General features: G+C 42.2%; 1 protein-coding gene and 1 long non-coding RNA gene across 5 annotated transcripts in view; one reads left to right on the plus strand and one right to left on the minus strand.

Annotated features, from left to right (window-relative positions):
- The window catches only part of LOC139566454 (zinc finger E-box-binding homeobox 2-like), an 82,767-nt gene extending 79,288 nt beyond the window's left edge, over positions 1-3,479 (minus strand). For 2 of the 4 annotated variants that reach the window (XM_071387637.1, XM_071387635.1), the window contains exon 1: positions 3,342-3,479. In XM_071387637.1, coding sequence (XP_071243738.1) covers positions 3,342-3,414 — 73 coding nt within the window. In that variant the 5' untranslated portion in view covers positions 3,415-3,479. The remainder of the gene's footprint in view (positions 1-3,341) is intronic. The other 2 variants (XM_071387636.1, XM_071387634.1) reach the window with 1 other exon arrangement.
- On the plus strand, positions 3,416-9,656 carry LOC139566455 (uncharacterized). Its single transcript, XR_011673106.1, has 3 exons — positions 3,416-3,522; positions 5,251-6,650; positions 7,942-9,656. It is a non-coding gene; the product is annotated as an uncharacterized lncRNA (long non-coding RNA).
- The last annotated feature ends 8,302 nt before the right edge of the window (positions 9,657-17,958 follow it).

Raw genomic sequence — 17,958 nt, forward strand, 5'->3', positions numbered from 1 at the left:
TACCTTGGGAAGAGGAAAAATGTCTGAAAAGGGAAAGGGGGGGGGCGTGGTGGGGGGGGGGGGGGAAGGGGAGCTTTTTCTCTTCGACTCGGGAGCAAATGCACCTTAAAAGCAAATGAATAATAGAGATGGACAAAATGTTTAGACTGGAAGGAATCTGCCATTGTTTGGGCTGAAGGCAGGGCTGAGGCTAAAGAATTAGTAGCACTCCTTTATAGCTTTAGCGTGAATGCACACAGGCTTTTATAATCACATTCACAGCATTGTATTAAACTATTGGAGCCAGAGAGAGAGAGAGAGAGACAGAGAGAAGCTGGAAAGCTTCTTCTTTTCTGTATACCTTTAATTATGTAATCAATATATTCTGGAGCATGGGAACATCTATGGAGAGGTTTTCTGTTGATTGAAAATGTATAGGTCTTTGCATTGTATTACTGGAAATGTCAGAAAAACAGACCTTTGGAATTGCTCCCTTTACATTTGAAACTTCTCCTGAAAAAGTGGTATCGTTTTTATGTAGCAACTCATAAAATGGCACACCCTGTACAGGCAAAACCACATAACGCACACAACTCCAACATTACGCCGGAGTTGAGCGTCAACAACATAGATGAGCGGGAGATACTGATCAGTACCACTCTCTGTCATTTCCATAGTCAATTTATCTTTACCCATACTGAGAGCGCAATAAAAGTGTGGAAACTGAAAGTGTGCCATGCAAAAGTACGACTTTTTAACAGTACTGATTTGACTAATCAAGTTAGAAGGGAAAAGGTTTGTGGAGTACTTTGCCAGCTGTACTTATAAACACACAGTGAGGTAGAGCCCCACAGCTGGGTCTGACGTGCAACACCTGGGAAGGCAGGCAGAGAGAAAACTCCAACAAAACTACAGGGTTGCCAATATCAAGTTGCACCGAGCTGTGAGATTGACTTTACACTCTTTAACTCTGGATGTGATAAGCATGTACAGTATCATATGTGGGCCTATAGAATCACACGCCAAATGTGTGTTATCAACAAACAGTGAAGCCAAATACACCATGCATGGCTAGAAAAGCATTATTACCTACTATAATGGGACCAAATCACCTAATCTGAATAAATTGACCTGGAATTCCAGAGTCTCACTCTAAGATCAGAATACTGGCTATAGAATTTAGCTATAATTGTGAATCGAAACGTTGAAATCCTACTCAAAATATTCTATAACTACAGATAAATGTCTTCTGGAAAACACGACAAACTGTCATGCAGGGAAAAAAATCATTTATTTCTCTACCCATATCATAAATAAATAATTTACATCATCAATCTATCAATATTAAAAATATTTAAATCGATGGTCTATTTTTTTTAAATCTTGTTTACTGCGTTCAAGTCATCTCAGTATGTAGGCTATCGGTCTGATAAGGATCCTCATATATAGCTATATAGTGGTGTTATCTATCGGCCAGACACACAAGCTCAGCTCCTATGACATCTCTCCATGCATCCAGGGGAGAAAATAAAATCCACTCTGTCTGAATAGCTCAACCACAGCATTCCCAACGGGAGAGAGCTATTGAAGGCATCCCATGACGAGAAAATGTAAATGGGGGGGGGGGGGGGCAACTCCGGGATCACAATTGCATATTCAAAAAATATGATAGAATCAAGAATGTCGAATTTCTACTTGCTCAGTCAGCCTATAATACGTGCACGCTGCACACCACATCGGCACTGAGGGGGAAGCGACTAAAATAACATGTTAATTATTATTGCATTGAGAGTGTGTGAAGTTGCTTGCTGCTGTTGCATGGAGGGAGTTTGAAAGGATTTTTGTTTCTGACAAATGCAAATGTCAATCATCAGGTGTGTGTTTGTCAGAAAACACTTACTTGAATGGAGTGTTTTAAAGTAATCCAAACTTTTGTTTACTGGAACAGGTGGGAACTGGTGCTCAGAGGCAAGAAAGGAGGCAAGAACATTCTCATCTCCTAGAAACTACAGTGAAAAGGGGAACCTACTTTCACTCCTATCTTTTGTTATTCAGAACAACGACAAGCTTGAAGCTACGCTTGTAAGCATCAATGACTCTCCTTGTATTGATTGTACAAAATCAATACACAACATTTAATAAGGAAGAGAGCCACGTAAAGGGAGACATTTCACAAGTATAAGCAAAAATTCATACGCATTTGATAAGGCTACTTTGTACAACAACAGAGGCTGAAAATCTCAGGGACAAAATAAAATGCGAAGCATTCCCGTGTAAGAAGATATCTCGGGACCTAGACATGTGGTGATGCTGGATTTACTTGTGCACGGGGTGTATTGTAGTCTACAGTCCACAAAAAGGGAAAGGAACAAACGTATATTCCCTACGAAAAGCGATCCACGACATGGTTCAATAACTCCAACGTGTAACACAGTTCGGTGGGTGGACAAACAGTTGACAATAATAGAGTGACAAATGTATCCTTCACCGCTATTTGCTCCACACAAAGCACTTCATATTGCTAATAATACAATAAATGACACGAGACACACCACCGGTCAATATCACCATTTTAGCGCACATGCAATCTTATTTGGTTATAATAAATGAGCAAACTAAGGTATTGCAGCCTGTTCACTGCCAATTGTCCACCCATGTTCTGTTTCATATTCTTGTCAGTTGCCAACGGTGTGGGACACTAATCGTTCCCTACTTAAAGGGGACTATGCTTCGAGAGAAAGTAGATAGACACTATAACAAATCATTTGGGAACAACGCGAGAAGTAAACATAGCAATAACGTTTAGACATATAAAAATGTATTACATTAATGTCATAATATACTCAGGGGTGTGTGAGTCTAAGCAAAATGCTCAAACAATTAAATCTACAGGTACGTCAACTACAGAACAGCAAATAAAATCAGTCCTCATCTAACGGGTTTGGCTTGGTGGAAAATAAGGGACTTCGCGACTGAACCGTTATCTGGGCAGGGAAACTTTCTGAAATTCCTCCCACTGCTACTCAGTCTTTTCGCACAACGATAAACTCTCAACTTATTACAACTTCCATCAAATGGTCTCTGTAAAAATTACGAAATGAGCAAAGACGTTGTGCTCCTAATTTCACAATGAAGGATAGACAGTCCCGCCTGTGCACAGCACAACACTGACACATTACGCATTCTTTCCCAGTTAGAATTGTCCCTTTATTTCCTATGAGACGAGAGCAGAACAGAACGCGCATTTGGCAATTCGCAGCCAGCCCCTCTGAACTACAGCCACAGTGACAACATTACAACTCTAGATCCACAACAAACATATTTCGCAAATGACAGTTTGTTATTTTCATGTCTTTTCTTACCGTTTTTCCTTCTTGGATTGGCTTGTTTTCGCCTCTTACACCTGGGGCCATCCGCCATGATCTCGTGCTTCATTGATAAGAGTGGATCAGATGGCAGCTCGCATGGACTCGACTCCTTGAATCAGCAGCAGCAGCAACACGCAGGCTCAATATCTAACAACCAAACACAGGCAGCAACAATGTGGATACACTGGACTGACTGGGAGTAACCATTTAAATATCAGGCGCCAAATAAAACAGAAAATAATAGAAAACCCAACTAATATACAAAACATTTATTTTATACCTATGCTAAAGTACGATAAGGGGTCGATTAATGTATTGTTGATCTGTATAATGCCAGTGATCGGGATGATGATAAGTGGAAGTGAACATTGACGACGGGGAAGGAGAGGAGGCAGAGAAAGGGGGAGACAGGGAGATACACCTTCAGTATGAGGCATAATTCACACGGACTGGCCGTTTAAGCATGCGTTTTACATTGTGTTAATTTAAATAAGAAACGGTTTATCATTGCTCCTTTTCTTTCTTTTGTGCTGTTTTCATTTTATGTTCTGCTTCGATATATATATACAAAAAAAAGAACTCGTACATCGCAAACAGTAGGCCTACATTGATTTTTCTGGGTTCATATTTTTTTAACCTACATTTTTTAATTGAGAGTAACCTATATTGACGATGACACAATGTTAAAGTTATGAGTTCAACGATTTGCTTTGTGTCAAATGTAAATATCACAGGGTTGAAAGAAGAACAGCTTCACTCCGCTAGGCAATATATATCACTTACAACACAAAACAACAACAAAATAAATATGATACAAAAAGCTATGTTGTGAAATACGTAGGCCTAAATGCCTAAATGTAAAAGTACTCCACCATTAATTTACGAAAATTACAAAATGTGTTCATTTAAGATTCATTTTAGATAGCATGCATATTTTACGTTTTAGGCCTAGCATGCTGAAAAACGTACATAAATAAATAAGTAGAAACAGACAAAACATGAAAACATTCATGCTTTCAATGGACTAATCGTGCAAAATGAGCGGGTTAATTTCTGCCATTGGATTGTATTACTATGGGGAACGACCCACGACCGGAAAAACAAATAAACAACAATAAACGAACAAATACCACAAAGTGATGTGTCAACAAAAATACAATTATCCAGACAGGATATGAAACATATTATAGCTATCTGAACAAAATAATGTAAATGACATTGATATGATACGCGAATATTTACCCTATTGTGAGACAGACAACTTCTACTCTACGAAGCCAAAGGATACAGAAAGACACTAACAAAAACGAGTTGGATACAAAAGGGTGCATAAATGGCTCGGTGAAACTGAATCCAAAGCTGAATAAGACCGAGCTTATTCTTTTTTTTCATGGTTTTTCGGCTCGAATAGTAGGCTTTGCATCAAATTCTACAAAATTGCACCTTCTCTGATGAAACGCACTGCAAGCCTAGATACTTAAAGCGCACCGCTCCCTCATCCACCTGTGCAGGTAGAGAAAGTTTCACGTGAACGGAATACTATAGCACCAAAGCCCCTACAAAAGCTCTATGTCGCAATCTCTAAAACTATAAATGACCCATTGTATAAAGGTTATTAGTCGAGGTAAAGAAATGGACACATACCTGATTTCCTATAGTAGTATCTTTTCGGTTGACTTCGGGTTGTAGTGGTAACACGAGACTGCAGCGGTAAGCAATTGTGCAGGGATCCTTGCAATGATAATAAAGCCTTAGAAATAGTGGTTCGAGAAGGACCGTTATTCCTGCTAGGGCAGGTTAGGACTGATCTCTTTCAGACACTCCAGGAAACAAACCTGGGGACGGACTGACGTGTTACGCCTCTTCTAATGACATTTTTTTCTTTCTCTTTTCTGTAATACAGAGAGGAGAGAACCAACCCTGGGACACGCGCCACCTATCGTCACGGGAGGGGATAATTGAGCAGGACCAAACGTGAGCATCTTTTGCTAAACGTGATACGTTTTCCCCCCCTCTCTTCCAGGCTGTTTGATCCGAGTGAAATGAACTGTGACTATCGGACTATGACTACCATGTATAGGAGCCGAAGAAGAAAGAATATTACCCAGAAGAAAAAAAGTTGGAACACTCTCTTATTCAACCCACAACTGGAAGGGGGAAAACGGACCAAAATGATAGCGTTGGAAGTTTGACAGACTCACACATACCAGGGATGAAAATATAAGGTTTGCAGAGTGTTAAGGAAGTGAGCATCAGCGGTTTGGGTTGTTGATGTTTTATATTTGTTAACGTTTATTTATTCGCCTCCCTCTACGGACGTGCGTTTATTTTTACTATCGCAATAACCACTATGAGTGGAGCGTGTATAACGGCGCATGCCCCATGCATCTACAAGAGCGACAGAGATGTGTATACTGAGGTGCTTCTCGCACGTGCCAGGTGCAGTCAGGTGCGTACAGGTACTTTAGTTGAAGTTTTCCCTGCGTGTTTTAAACAAAGTCTATGTGAACTCATCACTCTGACCAGGTTTGAAAGACGTCAAGTGTGTACTTTATACATTTTTTTCACAGGTGTTATTCAAGGTTATATCGAACGAACATATTTCACTCTATTGCAACTATATGCCATGGCTATTACTCCAATTAAGGTTTCTCTATTTGATGTATTTACGTATTTCCTTGTGATGCTGCTGCTTCAACGTCTGTCTGTCTCGCGCTATAGATGGAGAGGAAGGCTCCACCTTTGCAACGCTGTGATTGGTTATGTAAATAAAGTATTATATTTGCTGTCCTGTCCTATGCAGTTATCAACTGTATGGATAATTAAATCATCAATCAAGACTGCTCGACTGTTTGATGCCTTTTGTCCCAAGCCAATCAGATTCCAGAGAACTCGGAAGCACAGCTCGAGAGGAAAAGGTGCTCAAACATCTGGCATTAAATGTTCCAAAAGACGGTCGATATAGACAACACAGCTGAAAATAGATTGCTATTAGAGTATTTTTCAATATTTTTTATCTGCAATTAATTTGAATGAATTATATATAACTGTACTAATTATAATTCGGATTATTATTAACAATATGAATATAATGTTTTAATTTTATGATTATTATGTTAATTATTACATGTACAGTATTGTATTTATTTACAGCCTACTACTCTATTTATGTTGCACTGTTATATTTTCATTAGCAAGTTACGTACAAAATAACTTTGTTGTCATTTATGCAGCGGTTATTGGTCACAGCCAGGTGATAGAGCGTTACAGACTTGAAGAAGGGGACCCGCTTTACTGCAGCTGGTAGGTAGGCTACTCCTAACTCAAGTTTTGCAGCTCCACGGAGTTATCTACGTTGTGTGTTAATGCTATGTACAGCGTGTGTGAGAGATGAAGACTGATGTAGGCGTGTGATTCGCTTCCGACTTTGACAGCAAATAATAGCCTACAATTGCATGCCAGATAAAGACGCAAAGTCATTCATTTTAAGTGCGCACTGAATGTATGTCAAGCAAGTGCAGGGTCTCTGTCTGACTTGTCAAATCCCTCTCTGCTGCCGCTCTACAACTGGAGCGGTGTCCCTGCTCATTCATCCCCGCGGGCTCTGAGTGACACCGCTCCTTGCTTTCAGCTTGAATATTTTATACAAACACATACAGCGTGAAAAGGGATTACTGACGATAGTTGACCTTTAGGGGGGACTTTAGGGTTAATGAATCTGTTAATTTAATTGAGAGGAAACACAACACACTCTTGTGGCTCTAGAAAGCAAGGTTCTTTATTTGTACGTGCCATGTTTGCTAGTATGAGTATCAATACAGCATATACATGCCCTATATGCCCTTTGTCCGTTTTATCATTACTTATGTATTTAGCAAGGAATCAAATATGACCGTTTCATGAAGCAGTAAATGCATATAGGCTATATGTCAATTTCAACTAGGTTGACATTTAAATGATCATGTGGTGCAACAATTAAACTGTAAAGCTTATATCCTATGCACCACAGAAGCAGTATTGGCCTATGGTTTAAAACATAGTGTTGCAGTACAGAATACACAGTGGAATCAGTAATGATCCTGGTATTTAACCTGGTACTTATTCAACCAGTCAACTGGCTTACACACCTGTCAGGTATAAGGATTCTAGCGTTAAAATACCGTCCATTTATATTTTTAAACAAGCAAGGATTACAAAATATGTCAAAGTCATTACTGACCGTTTAGGGTCCCGAAATCACCCTCATTAGGTGGAACATATTTTGCAAGAAAAGGGGAAAGGTGGAGAATGACGAATGAATCCAAGACCTTTTTTTCTGCCACACTTTGAAATCAGAGAACAGATGGTGACTCCGTTCAGTTCATAGACTACACTGCTGAAGCACACTACTGTTCATGATTATATCAGGCACCAGATTGTATGCTGGTGTATGCTAATAAGATGTTTTGTCTGACCACAACACATTGGCGAGATAACTTGACAGGTAAAAGTACAGCCGCTACACAAATCACAGTCTGTTGTATGATTACGAACCAGCCACAAAATGATTATATTTCCCCAAAGATATATCATTTCTGTTGTCCTCCCCATACAGTCCCATGGAAACACAGCTATATCTTTGGATTCCAACTCCCTGCAGGACTACTGTTCTGTGCTGAGAAAGGAGCGGCAATCGCGATGGAATTTGCTCCCCGGAAACGTTACATCTATGCTAAAACTTAGGAGGAGGAGGAGGAGGAGGATGCACAGGTGGTGGTGGGGAAAGAATCGAATGGATTGGAATCCCCAAACTAAATAAGAGAGCGAGGGGTGAGGGGGACGAGTGGCGGAGGAGGAGAACAGGACTGTGTCGTTTCCTGTACATGAGAACATACCCCAAAGCTGCTCTACATTTCACTGCTTTAATGTCTCCCCTGAATCATTTCACATACCACAAGTACGGTATATGATACATTATGTTCAGTAAGATTTATGTCGAAGACAATTCAACGTCTTCCACCAGGTCTGACTGCCTTTATGACTACTTATATCCTATATACCCCATGACAGCTCCTTACAGCGATGGTGAGTATACATTATGTCTGAGGCCCTAAACACACAGCTGACAGCCTTCTAAAGGTGTTCGGTATACAATACAATGTATACGGGCCTAAATGATAATGGTGTGACACAAAGCATCTTTCCCAGATCACAGCTATCCATCTAGTTTGTTTGTAACTCTCCCTCTCTCTCCCGACACTACAGTGACGACAACATTGCCTGTAGATCTCTCTATGGGACCCGTTCTGTGATATTCTGATCCCACTGCTCTAAATAGCTGTAGATATTATGCCGTTTTAAACTCCGCCCGTTGCTCGCAGTGTACCGAGTAAAGAACATGAGCGCTTGATGGACAATTAGAGAACAGAGGTGACCGTGTGTGTTTGTGTGATCTTTGCGGAGAAGTCTCAAACGAGCAACATGAATTTGGTTTACATTCGCCACAGGCCTTACAGGCAAACGAGCACTTCTCCTTTTGCTTGTGCTTTTCTCAAAAACACTTCAGATGTTTCTCAGTGTATATAAAAGAAAGTGAGAGAGAGAGAGGAGAGAGCGAGAGAGAGAGAGAGAGAGAGAGAGAGAGAGAGAGAGAGAGAGAGAGAGAGAGAGAGAGAGAGAGAGAGAGAGAGAGAGAGAGAGAGAGAGAGAGAGAGAGAGAGAGAGAGAGAGAGAGAGAGAGAGAGATCACAAAGTAACAGAACAGATTGCTTAGAAACAAAAAGCTTACATCAGAAACGTATTGATTTTTCTTCTGTTGGTTGCTCTTGTTAAAATCAACAGAGTAAGTGCATGGTGATTGAGACTGCGAATGACAACGTATTCATTTGCGCAGCTCAATAAGAGACAGATCAGATGTTCTGCTTTACTTTGTGTCTTTCCTGCGGAGAGAGGTCAGGTCCCCAGTGGCCAGAAAAGTAACAGATTGGTGGAGAGAGGCTGTGAGGGACTCAGAAAGACCAGCGTTTCTGTTTTAATATTTTGATTGTCCCTCTTTATGAAGCATATATACCAAGAAAGGATAAAGACAGAAAACACAGTCAATTATAATGTTTGGCATGGACAACAGTTAGTCCTCTTTTACCTAAAGGTAAGCTGTTCAGGAAAACAGGAAACGTATTTCACTCTCGACTCTAAAGATGACTTATCACTCCCTGCGATTAATAAATGAGGGTGGCTATGATGCGTTATTAATAAAACATTTGAACAATTGTTGTATCTCTAATCTCTACCTACATTTGCATATCAGTCTTTTAAAGTCTGCTTCCATATATGATGCTAGCTACTTCCTCTTAGGACATAGAAATATAATTAATATAACTAACTGATATCCTCAAACCAAACCATGTCTACTCTCTCTCTCTCTCTCTCTCTCTCTCTCTCTCTCTCTCTCTCTCTCTCTCTCTCTCTCTCTCTCTCTCTCTCTCTCTCTCTCTCTCTCTCTCTCTCTCTCTCTCTCTCTCTCTCTCTCTCAATTCAATTCAATTCAATTCAATTCAAGGGGCTTTATTGGCATGGGAAACATGTGTTAACATTGCCAAAGCAAGTGAGGTAGGTAATATACAAAAGTCAAATAAACAATAAAAATGAACAGTAAACATTACACATACAGAAGTTTCAAAACAATAAAGACATTACAAATGTCATATTATATATATGCAGTGTTCTCTCTCTCTCTCTCTCTATCTCTATCTCTCTATCTCTCTCTCTCAGCAATTTCAATACAGTGTGTTCATTTACACTAACCTGGTCCATAGCAAGGGTAATATGTCACAGAGAAAAAGCCAATAAACACAATTTGATGAGGTAACAATGCAAAAAACGACATGTAATTCTCCCCACCCTCCCAACTACCAGACACTGTTAATTTAATGGAATTATGGTAGGACAATTATCAGATTCAGTCGTCCTAAGAGAGAGGGGGGGGGGGGGGGGGGTTACTTTGACTCTCAAATGACCAGGACGTAAAATAATAGAGCATACTTTAGTCATTGTGAGTTGTAACACTGTCTATCATAACATTGTTTGTGATTTATTTTCATCCTCAGTGAAATAATATTCACAGTGACGCTGCTTGTCACTGCAAGGTAGGTAAGGAGTGTTTTTGTCTTATTTACAATGACGGCATACCCCGGGCCAAACCCTCCCCTAACCCGGGCGACGCTGGGCCAATTGTGCACCTATGGGACTTCCGATCACGGCCAGTTCTTATACAGCCTGCGATGCAGTGCCTTAGACCGCTGCGCCACTCGGGAGCCCCACAGTTAATAACAGGTATACCTGCAATAGTTTCTCCTACACGGGCACACTTAAACAGTTCAGGCAAATAGAGGTGTAGATATAGTTTTTGTTTCACTTTCGTCAAGAAAAAAATGACAATTGCTAATACAATATTCTGTTAAACAATACATACTGTACCAATATGTGAGTCAAGCTTGTTATCAGATGTAACTGTCCTGTACACGGAGCACATCAATACTGGAGCGCTGTCAAATATCAGGGTTATAGAACTATAATGAACAAATGACTATTGTGATGTGATCATTTCCTCTCTCTCTCTCTCTGTAAAGCGGTGGTCTGGTGCCCTCTCACTCTCACCTCTCACTGCAGTCTTTTTGGCACCTCCATAAATAGAGAGAAATTGAAGGGAGTTGGATCCTCTTTGATCCTGGTGCTTGTTGTCAAAGCGCCTGGGATTGAAGAGACTGTTGGCCACAATTGACTGCGACAATTAGGAGATGATCAGAGCCCTGGAGTGGAGCACTTAAAGGGTAATTTACATGTCAGTTTGTTGAATAAAAAAAAAAGAAAAGGCCCGAAAAAAGATATTCAGCTCAGATTTTTTCCTTTATTTATTTTTTATTCTATGCCCGCCTTGTAAACTGTAATTTGTCCTCTTGCTAAGGAAAAACCTGGCAGAGGAGCTGGATTCTCATTACCATTTGAAAAGAAGCAATCATGGGGCCACTGCTGAGCCTATTGTCCAGTGAAAATGCTGATTTGCAGGCAGTGAGTGAAGGGAAACCTTCTGCTGAGGTAACTCCTATAGTAGCATCCTAATGGTCTCCTCTCTCTTCTTCTGAGGTTTCTATTCTAAACACCTTCAACCCCCAACACTGCCTGTCCCATTATTGGGCTGTTTTATAGCTAGGGGAAGACAGTGGACTCTAGGCAACCTCCTGGTCACTGAAAAAGAAGAGAGGAGGGACGGAGGGATAGAGGGAGGGAGGAAGAAGGGAGGGTGGTGGTGGTGGTGTAAAGCTAACAGCAGGTTGATAGGATAATACCCGTCATCTGTTGCCTAGGATCATTCCTATTGCGCCCACCCCTGCGCCTGGTCGCTCCCTTTACTTCATTTCTCCTGACTGCCATGTCAAGTCCACTACCGCTGTTTTGTCTGTTTCGTCTGACTGGTGTTGTAAACTCAGTGGGACAATACAGGAACTAGGGAGAGAAGGTGTAAGGTCTTCGAGGTGTTTTTGTCTGGCCAGGTCTCCCTGTTTGAATAATCTCTCCCACAATAATCTAACTCCCCTCTTTTTCTACTGTAAATGAACTAATCCAGATTTTCTTCTTTCCTGTCAACATATAAACACATCCCTAATCTACATCTGTCTAATGTCCTTAGAAGTGGAAATGAGTGGGGCCTCCCGGGTGGCGCAGTGGTGTAGGGCGCTAGCTGTGCCACCAGAGACTCTGGGTTTGCGCCCAGTCTCTGTCACAGCCGGCCGCGACCGGGAGGTCCGTGGCTTCGTCACTCCCGAGCCCATACGGGAGTTGTAGCGATGAGACAAGATAGTAACTACTAACAATTGGATACCACGAAATTGGGGAGAAAAAGGGGGGTAAAAAAAAAAATTGAGAACAATAAAGAAAAAATAAGTGTAAATGAGTAAAATGAGTAATCAGCATGCCAATTGCTCCCTTGAGACATCTGTGGCATTGTGTTGTATGATAAAACTGCACACTTTAGAGTGGTCTTTTATTGTCCCCAGCACAAGGTGCACCCGTGTAATGATCATGCTGTTTAATCAGCTTCTTGATATGCCACACCTGTCAGGTGGACGGATTATCTTGGCAAAGGAGAAATGCTCACTAACAGGGATGTAAACACATTTGAGCACAACATGTGAGAGAAATAAGCTTTTTGCGTGTGAGGAAGATTTTGGTGATCTTTCCTTTCAGCTCATGGAACATGGGACCAGTACTTTACATGTTGCGTTTATATTTTTGTTCAGTGTAGTTTACTAATCCCAGGAAAATCCGATTGATTCATCTCTCTGCTCTGGAAATTAAACCCAGCTGAATTAGGAATATAGAGACAGGTTGAGGTGGGATTACAGATGACAGATTTCCCCAGATTGGGAATATATGCCCAGTCATTCCGTTCACACTCAAACAACCATACTGTATGGATCTACACAAACAGACACAATAATAAAGACATGCATGAATACAAATATCACAATTTGCAATGCATTTATTCCTGAAACACCACAATTTGTGTTTAAGTGTTTAAACTCTTAAATCCTCACCACTTAATTATGTTGTTAGTGATGGACTGGCTGTGTATAATGCTCTATTCTAAACAGGCAAGATGGTATTTGGTAAAACACGCACGCACGCACGCACGCACGCACGCACGCACGCACGCACGCACGCACACACACACACACACACACACACACACACACACACACACACACACAGGTTAATGAGAGGTGGAGACACACAGACCGATTTGTGCGTGTGTTTGAGTCTTTGTCTTGTTCCGTCGGAGTAGACACAGAGAGGCGCTGGCAAATCTGGATCAAACCTCAGCCACAGCAGGAGGTGTAGGTCTCCCAGGTAATGGTTAAATGATGAGCAGATGAACTGTCAACCTATTGATTTAAGTGTTTTGTTCCAGCCAGTCACTATTAACTTTGACTTGTTTTGTCCCTTATATTCACAGTGAGGTACTGAATGAATAGGTGGGTGTAACAAAATACCAGGAATTCAAAGACTCTTTTGTTTGTTTGATGTGTGTAACAGACAAATGGAGGTGTTTCCTTTATGTAAATGGTTATGTCTGTACTCTGTGCATGGGGCCTTTCTGCTTTCGTTTAATGCACACCATATCTGTTGTCAGAGCATTAAACTACATCAACTACTATCCATTTAATGAAACATAGCAATAAAGTTAGCCTTTTTATAATCTCCATATCATCTGCTGAAGGTTAACCATTGCCCCTGACCTGATCTTTGACATCACTGATCTGACCTGATCTTTGACATCACTGATCTGACCTGATCTTTGACATCACTGATCTGACCTGATCTTTGACATCACTGATCTGACCTGATCTTTGACATTGGGGCTAATCAGTTGTCTCAACACTTGTTTTGCAAAGTTGTTTCCAAGTACAGGTGAATTGTGGGTGGCTCAAACCTTTTCTCACCCCTGTGTTCACCTCTTTGGCCACTTTGACATGTTCTCCCGCAACCCAGCGTACAAGTCTTAGCCCCGGTATGAGACAGTCCTCAGTAGCGTGGTCTAAGGGACAGTCCTCAGTAGCCTGGTCTATGGGACAGTCCTCAGTAGCCTGGTCTATAAGACAGTCCTCAGTAGCCTGGTCTAAGGGACAGTCCTCAGTAGCCTGGTCTATGGGACAGTCCTCAGTAGCCTGGTCTATGAGACAGTCTTCAGTAGCCTGGTCTAAGGGACAGGACCAGGACCTGAGCTCGTGGGTTTTGAGGTCTGTGGCCTTGAACCATAAGCATGACCTTCTCTTTTCTCGCCGTCTCACTTACTCTCTCTAACTCACCCCCTCTCTCATTCCCTCACTCCCTCTCTCTCTCCATCTCTTTCTCACTCTCTCACTCACTTCAACTCCCCATCACCTCTCACTTGCTGACCCCCCCCCACCTCTCTATCACCCCTCTCCCTCTCTCTCTCTCTCTCTCTCTCTCTCTTTCTCTCTCTCTCTCTCTCTCTCTCTCTCTCTCTCTCTCTCTCTCTCTCTCTCTCTCTCTCTCTCTCTCTCTCGCTCTCTCTCTCTCTCTCTCACTTCCACTCCCCTCTTTCTCACCCCCCCTCTCATCAACCGCATCCCTCTCTCACCCCCCTCCTTTCCCTCCTCCCTCACTCCCTCTCTCCCTCGCTTCCTCTCTCCTGTTGGTTTAGCTCTATCCTAACAAATAGGTGTTTGTATCCCAAACAGTGTCACAGTAAGTTTACGTTTGATCCTCTGCTAGCGATGGCATGGTCCACGGATATTACAGTGTATTGTCTGGCCTGGTGCTTTTTTTAAAAGGTGGAATACTTTATCAATTGCGATTAATGTTCAGGAAATAGATAAATACTTTCATTTTCTCAGAGAATTTACATAAAAACGTACTTGTTGTATTTCAGTGCGCAACAAAAACTTTATAGTTTGACTACCTATGACGTGTCAATGGGTCTTTGAATATACGTATTACAAAATATTTCCCCAAATATTTTGGTGAAATAGTAAGGTGACGATAATCTTTTTTTTTTTTTTATCCAATTATATCTTAATTTTCTTGCCAAAATAAAAAAGCTTTTACAAAAAAATTACACACCAAAATCCACCCTAAACCCATGGGCTCTTCTCTACCCTGGTATTCTGTCTCCCTCCCCAGCTTCCTCCAGCGAGTTATATTTGGCTTTTTTGGACCCTCATTACAGAATTGTTTATCAATAGGTGCACCAAGTGTCAGTAGTTTTTCTCATCAAACAAGGTCTGACAAAGAGAGTGCGGTGCATGGGAAAGAGGCAGCTAGGTGAAACTAATGCCATAGATGTTTGATTCATCAGGGGCTTATTGTTAACAGGGACGTCTGATTGTAAAGGCTCAGTCAAGCAAAAGAGTGCAGAGTAATCAGTCGGATTTATAGTTTGCAGGGTTCAGAGAAATCAACGCCACAAACCTTTGGGTCTGGCCGAGATGGGTTTGACCAACCCCCCACCCCACCCCCCTACCCTAACCCCCTCACGCACGGGAGTACGCATAGGGGCACATGCATACAGACAGGCGCACAGATGCAAACACACACACACATACACCAGGCAGTTCTACTAACCTGCACCCTGCATGCCAAATAAAGGCTTCCTGTCAGTTGGTAAGAGGTACAGTGGGATTGCACCTATCATACTTTCTGATTTAAAAATAGCAAAGACCTGGTTTGTACTCGGCTGTGTTCTTATTTTCCTGTTCTTCCTTGTGGACAACGTTTGTACTTTTTCAGGGGGCACAGGAATAGGGTCAGTGGGGTGGCGGGGGTTGGGAGTGAGTCGGAAGTGTGTGTGTGTATGTGTGCGTGCGTGCGGGTCTGTATTTGCGCATGTGCGGAAGAGAGAGAGGGAGCAAGAGAGAAAGAGAGCAAGAAAGAGAGATTAAGAGAGTAAGATGGACATGGATAGAGGGAGGGAGAGGGAGGAAGTGAGGGAGGAAAAACTGCCAAGGGTATGAACACGTGTTATGATGCAGTGGATTCTTCAAAGCTGGCTTTGTGTTTCCACATTCTCAGATTCTCAGAAAGTCAGAGAGAGAGAGAGAGAGAGAGAGAGAGAGAGAGAGAGAGAGAGAGAGAGGGAGAGGGAGAGATGGGTGACTACGCTCACTCCTCCTGCTTCATCCACCCACCACCACCCATCCCCCAACAACTGTCACACACTGCCCACCCTGCCACTGACGTCCCTCTCTACAGCTCTGTCCCCTCCCCTTTTCACTCTGTACCTTGAAAATTAGAGACAGGCCTTATTGAGAGGCAGATGTGGCCCTCCTAGCGAATGAGCAGTAAGCTGTTGTACTTTAAGCCTAATGGGAAGTTTTATATGCAAGAGGCCTTGAACTGATTAGTATAATTCCTGCTTTAATACAGCAGTCCCTCCAGATTAAGGTAAACCAAATGTTGCAATCAGAGATTAGTGTACCTTGCTGGTTAATAACATCCCTGCTTGTTCCCAGCAAAGCACGTCAGAGAGAAGATAGAGAGAGAGAGAGAGAGAAGGAGAGAGATAAAGAGAGAAGGAGCCTTACTAAAGCTGTGCATTTATTTTCCGAAGCAGCTCCCCCAAAAAAGTGCTGAAACTTGAGCTTCTGCACCTGTTGGGATCTTGGTGGTGTGTGCTGGGAAGGAGCTTGCTATGAGGGAGGTCTGGGGACTGGAGTGGAGAGAGTAGGGAGAGTGTTCGGGCAGGAAGCAGAGGTGTTCTAGCTCTAGTACCTGTGCACCTGTTTGGTCGTGTCACGTCTTCCGGGGAGCTCTGCCAAATATGTCACATCCTGACTGGACTCTTAGAAGGCTTTGTGCGTTCGACTCCGCTCGACACACTTGGCCTCTTCTGTCTCTAATCCCATTTCCTTCCACTTCAAGACACACAACATTAAACAAGCACGTGTCAGCAACAAGCAGCACATACAAGACAGAGGTTTGGCTTTATAAACAAGATGTTTCATCTCACAAATACCTCAAAGATGTATCTGTGTCGGGTGTCTAAAAACACTTCCAAAAGCATAGACGATAACAACCTTATGTTATGTTTAGCCATTGGCTGTAACATGTTTGCTGGCTGAATATGTGCCAGGCCATGCAGTGGTATTTGTCTTTTGGTTAGCACTGTTTGGAGGAACATAATTGGAGTTTTGCAGTTCAGTGAGAATGCTGAAATGCCTCGGCAGCATTTCCATAGCGAACTCGCTCGCTAAGAGCATCTATGAGATCTACCAAAGGTGACAACACCACACTTTCTGCCTCTCTGACATTGGTTGAGACGGTTCGCTCGCTAATCCTCAATGATAATGCAGGATATCAAGGTCAGCTGTGGGCCAGCAGAGGAGAAGCCATTATGATGGACGCTGACCCAAACAAACAGATAATTAGAATACAAACAATGCTTCCCCCCCCCCCACCCCCCGAGTATGTGCAGGAATACTTTACACGATTAGAACATCAAATGGCAGATTAGAACATCAAATGGCATGTTTACACATTCCGCGCCGCGTTCCAGTTCACCTGAGTATCGGACGGTTGATTGCAGACAGGCTAATAGGTCAAAGGTTAATAACACTTGACTCATCGGCCGCTGTAGTCGTCTATGCAGCTTTAATGTCGAGCACAGACTTCCCACTGTAGATCCCATTAACCTGGCAAAGACCATTTAAACACTAAAAACCTATTAGGTCCCATTTGAAACCCTTTGCTAAGTGGTCTATACCGTTCTACTGAAGTGATCCTTAAATGACTGTGTCACCTATCGTGTGTAGTTAAACTTCCCGCTGAAGAAATAACTAAATATCGACATTAGCACAGGCTTCATTAGTACAAGGTGTTCAATGATCGTTACCAACTGACTGTTGATGAGAACGTTACACTCTCTGAACCCTTGTCGCGCGCGCGCGCCAGTCAAGTCAATACCAAGAACAAAGACATCCCAGAGGTAAAAGTCAAAACGTGTTTTCCCGTAACGTGTTCATGTTGAAAGCCTTGTTGTAGAGGAGCCCGTGAGTCTAGATGTAAGAGTAAAGCTCAACATTTGCACCGCTGCACTGTGCGCGGCTGATTGTAT

The sequence above is a fragment of the Salvelinus alpinus genome, chromosome 38, assembly GCF_045679555.1.
Source record: "Salvelinus alpinus chromosome 38, SLU_Salpinus.1, whole genome shotgun sequence".
NCBI lineage: Eukaryota > Metazoa > Chordata > Actinopteri > Salmoniformes > Salmonidae > Salvelinus > Salvelinus alpinus.